This window comes from Drosophila montana, unplaced genomic scaffold, assembly GCF_035044405.1.
Source record: "Drosophila montana isolate Dmon_TW-CO22-7 unplaced genomic scaffold, ASM3504440v1 contig_2666_1, whole genome shotgun sequence".
In the NCBI taxonomy this organism is placed as follows: domain Eukaryota; kingdom Metazoa; phylum Arthropoda; class Insecta; order Diptera; family Drosophilidae; genus Drosophila; species Drosophila montana.
Window position 1 is genome coordinate 776391 of NW_026997533.1, and position 10816 is coordinate 787206.

At 42.5% G+C, this 10816-nt stretch overlaps 1 protein-coding gene across 1 annotated transcript; it reads right to left on the bottom strand.

Annotated features, from left to right (window-relative positions):
• Positions 1-4230: 4230 nt before the first annotated feature.
• On the bottom strand, positions 4231-4818 carry LOC135429388 (RING-box protein 1-like). Its single transcript, XM_064683664.1, has 3 exons — positions 4668-4818; positions 4562-4589; positions 4231-4504 (listed from the first exon to the last, which is right to left on the bottom strand). The coding sequence occupies exons 1-3, from the start codon at positions 4734-4736 to the stop codon at positions 4302-4304; spliced, it is 300 nt and encodes a 99-aa protein (XP_064539734.1). The 5' UTR covers positions 4737-4818; the 3' UTR covers positions 4231-4301.
• Positions 4819-10816: the final 5998 nt, after the last annotated feature.

The window sequence follows — 10816 nt, forward strand, 5'->3', positions numbered from 1 at the left end:
CACACACACCCTCACACACACACACACACACACACAGCTCGGCTGGAGAGCTGCTCCCGCTGATAGTTGCCAGCGTTTGCCGCTCGTATCGTAAAAACGCAAAACGTTTTATCTAAAAGCGATAAATTTGCAAAACCAAAAAAAAAAAAAATAACCACCAAATCTTCCCTCAGCAGAAAACCCACAAAAAGCACACACAACCCACCACATGGACATCAATTTTCTGTGTGTGTGCAAGTGTGTGTTGGTGTGGGGCTGTGTGTGTGTGTGTGTGTGTGTGACAATCGTTTGCCGGCAAAACGCTGCTTAATGCCGTTGGCTAGTCACATTCTCTGATACCCTTACCGAAGCTTAACTTTTAGCTGAGCTGAGGACGAGGCAACAGAATTTCTCTTACAGATGAAACTATTTGTTCTGACTGACTGATTGACTGACTGAACGAATGATTGACTGACTAGTTAAATGACTGATTGATTGATTGGCTGACTAAAAGATTTGTTAGATTGAATAACTGGCTTACTGACTGATTAATTGGCTAATTGATTGAGAGATTGGCTAACAGAATGATTGATTGACTGCTTGATTAGCCAACTGAGTGACTAACTGATTGACTGTTTTACTGGTTTAATATCTGATTGATTCGTGACAAAAGGACTGGCTGACTGCTTAATTAATTGAGAGATTGGCTAACAGAATGATTGATTGCTTGATTTGCCGACTGACTGATTGATTTACTGACTGAATGATTGATTGACTAATTGATTGACTGGCTGAAGAAGAAATTAATTGGCTGACTAATTTGCAAACAGACTGAATGATTGACTGGCTGACTAAGGGATTGATTGACTCACTAATTTGCAAACTGACAAATCGATTGACTGACTAATTGGATAACTGACTGATTGAGAATTTTTGATTGACTGACTGCGGGATTGGCTGACTGACTATACTGATTGACTGACTGCGGGATTGGCTGACTAAGTGATTGACTGACTGACTGACTAATTGGATAACTGACTGACTGATTGATTGGCCAACTGATTGATTAATTGATTTATTCGTTAAATGAATGTTTGACTGACTGACTGATAGATTGATTGACTGTCTGACTGACGGATTGTCTGGCTAAGTGAATGATTGACTTAAAGATTGATTGATGAACAACGCCCAGCCCAAACCGTAAGTGCTAGTAAGCTAAATTTTCTACTGTAGTTTCCTTCGGCATATTGCATAGCACTGGGAAAGGACTCGAGAGGCGCCCAACTCGACTTGGTACCACGAAAACCCAATTGTCCCTCCCAAGGCGCCTTTGAGTGGAGCTGCTGCGGCTGCTGCTGCTGCTTTGCTTATCGCCTCGCACATTTGCGCTTTTCCGAAATTTTTTGCCACACTGCGCCACAAAACTGTTGTAATGGGCATGACGTTGCCCCAGCATTCAGCATATCCAGTCGCAGCGCCAAGTAGTCAACGACATCGTCATCGTAGCTGGAAATTCAAGTAAATGTATTGAACTTAAGCTCATTGCCTTTGCCTGCATTGTCCTCCCCTCCCAGCCACGTCTCCATCTCCTATCAGCATCCTTTTGCCACAGAGAAGCTGTGCTGCGCTGGGCTGGGCTGGGCTGGGCTAACCTATCAGGCTTCATGGCGCGCTTCCTCTCTTAAATACGCTACGCTGTTCGGTAGAAAAAACTTTATGCAATTCTTTTTATAAAATGTTTCCTACTTTTGTATTTTTTTTTTTTTCATGTACGCCTGGCCTGCATCATTCATAGCATGTCAACGAGCTGGGATAATAGACGAGTGAAAGTCGAATAGCAGCGAGTGGAAGATTAGCGAGTAAAATAAGCCAAGCAACTGCGATTCAGCGAGAGTGAGACGCCAGCGAGTCGAGCGCGGAAATCAAAAGCTTATTTTATAGAGGTAATTGGGTAGCGAGTGCATATCCTTGTCGAAGAGCAGAGAGTTGAAGACTAGCGAGTAAAATAAGTCAGTGAGATTGAGACGCCAGCGAGTGGAGCGCGGAAAGCAAAAGCTACTTTTATGGGGGTAACGAGAGCCGGAAAAGTAACGAGTGTGTATTTAAAAGCAACGAATGCCTAACAATAATTGGCTAAGAAGTAGCGAGTGTAAACTATGTGTGACACTCGCTAATTGAAAAGCAGCGAATGCGTAACGAGAGCAGGGCTAGTAGCGAGTGTCAACTATATACGTATACTCGTTGCTATCTCTGCTCTCGTTACACATTCGCTGCTCTTTCAATTTCTAGTCACTGCTTTTAAACACCCAAACAACAAACGAGTCAAATATGCTAAAAGTGCAGCGAGTACAGTCTGCAAAGCAGCGAGCAAATCGATGGGTTAGCGACGAGTACACAAACAGCGAGTAATCTATTCTCAGCGAGTGAATGATATACAGAGTGGAGGGCACGCCCAGTGCTGCTTGAAGCTCGCTGCTTAACTTTTATGGCCACGACTAGCTTGACGGAGCCAGCGACAGAGCCTTGCGTCAACTCGTCCGGACTACTCCCGGCGATTGGCGGGGGCCGTGGCAATACTTTGGCTCGTTTGCCAATGAATTTTTATGGCGTCAGCTGAAGTCGACGCCGAAGCGCGGGCAGCGATTGCCGAAACGACGAGACAAGGCAACAAAAAACAAATATATTCATGACGCAGATTATGTGCGAGTGCACTTAAAAATTAGAGCATGGCGGAGGAGGAGGAGGAGGAGGAGGAGGAGCAGCAGCAGTCAACAGTTTTATCAGCTGCGCCGCACAAACTGGCAATTTCCGGCCGCGAAATTGCAGCTAATTAGCTAATCAACACAATTATGGCACATGAACATGGCCAGAACAGGATCAAGCAGCAGTTTGTCAGCCAAATGCAGCGGAAGTTAACCAGACGCACAGCCAAGCTCACGGCTCGGCCCGGCTCCCTCAAGTCCATGCGATGTCCGCCAACCGACCGCAACGCACACATCCGCACACATTTTGGGGCCATGTTACAAATGTGTGCAGCTGCATCCACATGGCCACCAGCTGGAGCGGACCACGTGGCCAGCCACTTGAAGCCACTTGAAGCCACTTCCAGTTAATGCAGATAGTTTTTATGGCATGGAATTTATCAGCAGAACGTAATGTCTTCTGGTCCATATACCATATTGGCTGCAAGTAATCGAAATATGACTTAAGATGTCTTGAATTAAATGTACAAGAGGCTGCTCCAGTTGGACTGGCGTGATACCCTGCAAAGTCTATGAGAAGTCTGTTCTACGGCACCCAAAGGTGTGTGCATACCAAAGTCCAAGACTTTACCTTTAAAAAGGAAATATTTAGGTAGGCATCTAAAATGGGAAATAATCTTCATCTGTGTGCGCTGAACCAGAAGCTACATGCCAAATTTGGTAACGCTAGCTCGTAAGACCTGGAAGATATGCCAAAAAAAACGGACGGTTGATATCGATTTTTATCGATTTCCAGCTCCAGCTCTTACAGTCTCCGAGAACGACCCGTCCATAAGGACTTTGCTGGATGGACTAGGCTAATGTGTTCGGAGAAGCCTCCTTAGCTTTTAAGACCTGGAAGATAGACGGCTGTTATCGATTTAAGTCGATTTCAAGCTAACAAGGCAAGTTATCGACAATTTAATCTAAAATATCGGAACTGTAACTCTTACAGTCTCCGAGGACTTTGCTGGATGGGCCAGGCTAGTGTGTTCGGAGAAGCCTCCTTGGCTCTTAACACCTGGAAGATATGCCACAAGAAAAACAGACGGTTGTTATCGATTTTTATCGATTTCAAGCTGCAACTCTTGCAGTTTCCGAGATCGACCCACTCATATGGACATGACTGGATGGACCAGGCTAATGGGCGAGGAGAAGCCTCCTTCGCCCGTAACACCAGGAAGAAATGCCACAAAAAACACACAGTTATCGATTTTTATCGATTTCAAGCTAACAAGGCAAGTTATCGGCGGTTGAATATAAAATATCGAAACTCTAGCTCTTACAGTCTTCGAGAACAACCCAATCATAAGGGCTTTGCTGGTTGGACTCGGATGATGGGCGAGCAGAAGCCTGAGAAACCAGACGTTTGATATCGATATTTATCGATTTCAAGCTAACAAGGCAAGTTATTGGCGATGGGATATAAAATTGATCTCTTCGCGACAGGAATTACGTACAAATTTTCAGGACTCCAGCTCTTAGAGTCTTCGAGAAGAAACCCAACAACTTCCGAGAGAAATTTATGCATTTATTCTACGTATTTCAATTGAATTCGATCGATCGATGAATCCCTTATAATTAGTTCTTGTACTCCCAGGCGCGATAATCCAATGGGCAGACCTCGCGCCTGCGCAGCCAGCGGGAAATGCAATGGAAATGATAAACGTGCTGGCAGATGCCGCTCGCCTCGGGGCACTCCTCCTCGGACATGTTCGACTGGCACTCGATGCATGGATCCTTAATCAGATTGCGGCAAATGGCGCAAGTATCAATCTGTACATCTGAATATCATTTATATAAAATATGATACAAATTGGGGAATTGCGGCTTGGACTTACCCCAGGACCAGAGCGCATTCGCATTCCACTGTTTGCGGAAACGTCGAAAAAAAAGAAGATAATTAATTGATTTTTCTGTTTTTCTCTTTTCTTTGATGGCTCTCACATTCATAATCTCGAAACGCTTGCGTTCCTCCTGGTTCGGGTCTTTCTTCTTGTTCTCAATCTCTTTCATTTTTCGAGCAGAATTCAGAAATTCAAGTAAACGTCTAAATTTTTCTTGTGACTTGTGATTCGATACGACGGAAAGGCAATACTACAGCAAACAGCAGAGTTGCTTTGAAAAAAAAAAACAAAACAGTGTTAAAAGCTGTCAGCTTGTGAGTGCTGTAAAATGGCACAAGAAGCACGCATAACCTCCAAATACAAACAGACTTCAATAACCGATGTAAAGTTTACGATGTGATCGCTGCAAATGGCAATATCTGCTCGATTTTAAAATCAAATATAGTTAGATAGCGTCCCACTGTGAATGGTAATAAAATAAAATAAATATTAATAAGTTATTTGTCAACCAGCTGCTGCATTTACCTTCAAGACCTCGAACCGCTTCTTGCCTTTCTTATCGCCCTCCATTTTAATATCGATTGTGTATTTTAAAGCGGCATTTCTTTACTAATGTCTTCCAGTTTCGTCGAGCACGCCGTTATGTTTGGCAAAATGGCGCCAAAAGCAGTTAGGTAACTAGGCCTGAACTAGTTCAAGTGCATTGTTCAATTGGCTAGTTCAACTATCGATAAACGTGAAGCTAGATCCATTTGAGAAAAAACTGTACTCTGATCGTTGAAGAAATACAAATTTTTGAATTAATATGAATACACAAAATTATGTGGAGGAATCATATTAGTTAATAAATTATCTTAAACGATAAAATGTAACTATTTTGTAGGTATAACCGCTAACGGTACATTCGCTCCACATGGTTCACGTGAGCTTTTGTTCATCAGTGAAATGTTCACTTTTGCAATTAGCCAACACTAAGTAGCGGCTGGTTCATTGAACTTATGTCGTGATCTCCAGCTGAGCGTACTGGTAATTCATTAGTTCATTGCGAAAGGTAGAGAAGAGAAAACAAAATGGCAGCTGGCTGACATTGAGCAACGTTTATAAGGGTTCTACATCATTATCATCATCAACATTGGCAACTACATTATTATCATGCTTAATATCCTGTGTCAACTGTTGTCCATTCCATTTGCATTTTTGCAATTATTTCAATTAAATTGACAAAAGAAACGTCTGGCCGAGGCCCCAAGGCACGACGGCAGCAGCTCAGCCGTCGTCTATGGGATGGTAAAGGGGGGGGGGGGGGGGGCTGCGTTTGGCGAATATAATTTCCTCGTGCCGGATGTGACAATGAATACGCATTAATAAGTACACGCTCACCTACGCATGTGTGTGTGTATGCATGTTTACAATTTTTGCGCTCACCGAGCGGCCGGTCATTTCGTTGCTTTGTGTGTGTGTGTGTGCCTTCCGGTGTGTAAATTGATACGCCCGTTCATTTATCCAACCGTTCACTGACCCCCCCCCATCCAACTCTCTGCCTCTCTCGCTGCCACTCAGCCACTCTCGCAGTCAGTGTGCACCCACTTACCGACAGACGTAACCGCACAGCGAGCGCATGAATGAATGGCTGGCTAATTTTGTAGAGAGGCGGACGCGCACGGCACGCGCTTTTAACAATATTAATATGCACAATAATATAAATGCAGTGACGGCAGCGGGACAAATGAAGGATAAGCCGCAGCGAAGGGGTCTCTCCTCTGCGTCTCGCACAGCAAGACAAAGGCGCAAAATGAAAGAAGCAAGCAAATAAATTTCATTGTAGGCGGCGCCACGCACAACGCACAACACACCGCTCGCGCGTGACATGGCAGCACTGTCGCCGGCGCTGCCAGCAGGCAGTCGGCCTGCTTGGCGGCAATTCCAATTGGATTTGACAGCGAGAGCAGGTCCTTTTCGAGCGAGTCTCTTATTCGCATGTCCTTCTGTCTTATTGTTGTGCTTCAGCGCAACAGTGTTGCCAGAATTATAAGCCAGTTCCAATTAAAAGCTAGAAAAACGCTAAAGTTATAGAAATGTTGGAAAAAATGAGGACTAACAATATATTAATAAAATTTTAATATAAACGGTATTTAATTTGGCAAAAGTCACGTTCTAACTCAGCTCTTGACCAAGGTAAAGGGGCTGTTTTAAAGCGAATAGCGCCAAGGAGCAAAAAAGGTTGCTCAACGAACGTCAAAAGTGGTGACAAAAGAACGTAAATGAGAATGCCTCAAGAACCATTAGTTATCAAGTCGATAACTTTAAAATGAATATATATTCTTAATGTCCGATATCTTATTAATAGCATAAAGCCTGTTATAAAAGCCAGTGTCAGCTACAAAATACCCAAAGTGGCAACACTGTCGCGTATTTGTCAAGCACAACCTCGTACATATGCGTAATATGATTATTTACATGCTGCCAGTGTTGCCATGTATATTTTTTTGTAATCTATTTCTTTTTTTGCCCCGCTGTGCGCGTGCTGTAAAGATGAAATTATATGATTTGAATAATAATTGAATTAGAAAATCATAGTCAAAGCCATGCGCCACTCAGTTGTTGGCTTGCGGCGCAAACAAATAGCCGCCGTCAGCAACGTATGCCCCCCCCTCAACCGCCATCAAATTATTGTCACATACGCAAATTTACATGCATGCACATACATTGCTGCCGTTGCTGCATTTATGCAGCTCAAGTCGTCGCTATGCGTCAACATGCTATGCATTTTGAGGGCAACGATTTTCATTTACAGCCGGCGGCGTAAATTAGGGCTTTTTGTGAATTAACTTGCTGGCAGCACATGTGCACACACTGGCAGCGCTGCCAGCTTATTGGGCGATCAACAGCTGATCGCAACGCGCTTAAAAACGAACGGTTTCTAAAAGAGAGTTGTGCAATTTGTGTTTTATTTTCTGTGCGCGACAAATTTCGTTCGATTTAATGCGTGCAATTCATTTAAACGGCAACAATGCCAACGCGCGCGCTTGTAACATGGCAAAAGTTGCACGCTAAAGAGTGTCGTGAAGCGTGCGAGTCGAACGGTCGGTCGGGCGGTAGGTCATCGGTGGGCGGGGGCGGGGGCGGGGCGGGGCAACTTGAAGCGGCTGCCAAGTGACGGCGTCCTTATAACTTGGCTCTAATGCGCACGACATTTGTCGCCTTCAAATGGTTAACAAGTTTCTGCAAATAGCGGCAGACAGACATCATTTACTGCACACAAACACACATACGCATGTGTCTGTATGCAAGTGTGTGTGTGCCTTGTAATCATGTGAATCCGTTTAAACTGTCGAAGTGTATTGTGCGTCATTATTCTCTTTCGTGCCATTAGACTTGAATAGTTTTTTCAATATAGAAAAAAAAAGACGAATGCAAATCGCAGCGACGGCGGCGCTGCTTATCAATGCATATGTGTGTGTGTGCGTGTGCGTGTGTGTGCACGCCTTTGCCAGGCGGCGTATGCAGCTCATCAGCAGACAAAATGGCGACTGTTCAAGATATCTATTGCTTGGCCATTAAATACCAAAAATACCGAAAAAAGTAAAAAAAAAAACCGGCATTAAAGTGTCATCAGCTGCATTTTGATTTGCACCAATTTTGCTTAGTTCGCAGCGTACTTAGCGCGTTCCAGTTAGAGCCCTTGGAATGCAACGTTGTCACTTGACTGCGTTTCCACTTAAGTGCGCGTCTTCTTTTTGTCTCTTTATCCACTTTTCGGGCGCTGCGGAATTTTGAGCATCAATCTTCTTCTTTCTTTTTTTTTTGGTAGCAACACATTTTGGACTCTTAAAGTTGCCTTTTCGTTTATAATTGCGGACAATTGCCCATTTTTGTTGTTGTTGTTTTTGCAGCGTTCAATTGCAACAAAGCGCTTAAATAAATCATTTTAAAAATTTTATTGAGCCCCCCGCGTGACGTGCACCACGAAAATTGCATTTTAAATGCAAATAAAATTCTGTGTGCGTGTGCCTTATTACAAAGATCGATGGCAAAACGAGTCAGCAAAAGTGCTTGACGAAAAGATACCCTGTAATTGAATACAGTGAAAGCTAACTGGCATAAGTACGCACAGTTCCAGGCTCTGTAAAGGCACAGGTAAATATTAAATATCAATTTACTTTACTTTACTTTACTTTACTTTATTTCCGACACTTTACACATTTTATCAAAAGTTGCTAAGGCACAAAAACCAGTGTTGAGAAAGTCTACATTTTGGTGCAAAAAATGATTATTTGTTTATTCTTAAGCCCGCTTCCGAAACTGGAAGATTTATGTATGACAAAAACTTAATGAAAATCAAGCTACAATTAGTCAACAGATTCGACATCCCAAATTTTTCAACTGCAACTTCAAGAGTTCCCGAGTTACGTGAGGTTGCATCTTCGTTGAAAGCTCCATTTCTTTATATCTGCCATATACTTATTATCGCAGTCAGCCCCTTTTGGCTGATGCTCGGGCAACAGGGTATGGAAGGCCACACAATTGGAATGTAAATTGTTGCGCTTTTGATAATAAGGCATGAGCCGAAATAGCAAAAATGAACGAAAAAATAAATATAAAATAAAACAATTAAAACCCATTTAAAATTTCAAGCGCACATTTCTATGCACTGGCCATTTGTTTATTTATAATTCTCTATAACGCGTTTAATACCTTTAATTTATATTTACCAAAAGATTAAATTTAATTCAATTTCGCACGTTAATTTTTTCCATTTTTGTTATTGCGATTCAATGAACCTCCCAAATCGGGTATTGCATCAGCTTAGAGCAGAGGGCAGTTAAGAGATAGTCTCAGCCTTTTTATACCCTGAACCCATTAAAAATGGGTAAACCGGGTATATTGTATTTGTACAAATGTATGTACCAGGCAGAAGGAAGCATTTCCGATCACATTAAGTATATACATAGCCGAGTCGATCTAGCCATGTCCGTCTGTCCGTCCGTCCGTCCGTCCGTCCGTCCGTCCGTATGTATGAACCCAAGGATCTCGGAACCTATACGAGCTAGAGACTTGAAATTTTAGCTGTAGGTCCTCCTAGTGCCCACGCAGATCGAGTTTGTTTCCGATATTCGATAACTTGCCCCGTTTCCAAGTAATCGATAGAAATCGATATCGAAATCCGTCACCAAAAGAAATAGAGTCACCAAACTTGACATGTAGCTTCTAGAATAGTATATATATATCAAGTTTCTTTCATTTGATACCTATCGCCTGTCGGAAGAAGAGGGTTCAGGGTATCCCCTAGTCGGGAGCTCCCGACTAGAAACTCTTTTTTCTATTTACATTTATCTAATTAATGGAAAAAGTTTTCTGACTATGTGTGCTTGTATTTCGATAAATTGAAAGATTTTCCACACCACCTCAACAGCAAATCATTCGTTGAACTATCGGCTTAGGTTCATAGTTCTTGCCATGTTGCTGGTTCGGTTCACGGTATGAACCGATGTTTTTACAGGGTAAGACTCGCACCTTGGCTTTTTACATTTCTCCCATTTTTGAAAACAAAAACTATTATCCCATATCCACACTGTATACGCTATAACACAACCCACATTCCAAGTTTGGTAGCTAGCTCTTACAATCTTCGAGTTTTTAGTATAAGACCTCTTTTCAAAATCGATATTTATCGATATTCAGAAATTGGAAGAGATATCGATATTCAGAACGTATTCTGTTTAAGGTATGGACAGCCACTTCGTAAAGGGTATAACAAGAAACTAGGCTATTAAATAGAAATTGTTCTATGCAGTCTTGTGTCGGATATATCTTTCTAGTCCCTTAGATAAAGATGCTATCGATGCTCCATAATAGTCCCCATCTGAATGATTCCACGCACCATTTCAATAGTTTGCAAGTTGGTGTCACATGACTGCAAAGCAAAACAGTTACGTTTAGGCGCAGTTTGAACCATGTTGCTGGTTCAGTTCACAGTTTGCACCTATGTTCCCCCCATGGACCGACTCGCACCTTAGATTTTTACATTTCTTCCATATATATCTATATAATCTGCATAACGATTCAATTAAAGCTGCATAAGTATACTAGACTTGTTTTCATCTTTTGAATGCCATCTAATTAACCCCATTCTCTCCCATTTCAAGGAGAATTGACTTCATAATTGGCATACTCCCATAATAGATTTGGCTTTATCCTTTGCCATCCAATTAACCCTTCTTCCCACCCAGCATTAAGAGATAAACTGTG

Bases quoted from the DNA above. Each gene is read 5' to 3' on its own strand.
- LOC135429388 (XM_064683664.1), bottom strand. From the start codon at position 4,736: ATGAAAGAGATTGAGAACAAGAAGAAAGACCCGAACCAGGAGGAACGC. The intron at 4,590-4,667 runs GTGAGAGCCATC...TTCCGCAAACAG, and splicing joins AGCGTTTCGAGATTATGAAT to TGGAATGCGAATGCGCTCTG. The intron at 4,505-4,561 runs GTAAGTCCAAGC...AATGATATTCAG, and splicing joins GAATGCGCTCTGGTCCTGGG to ATGTACAGATTGATACTTGC.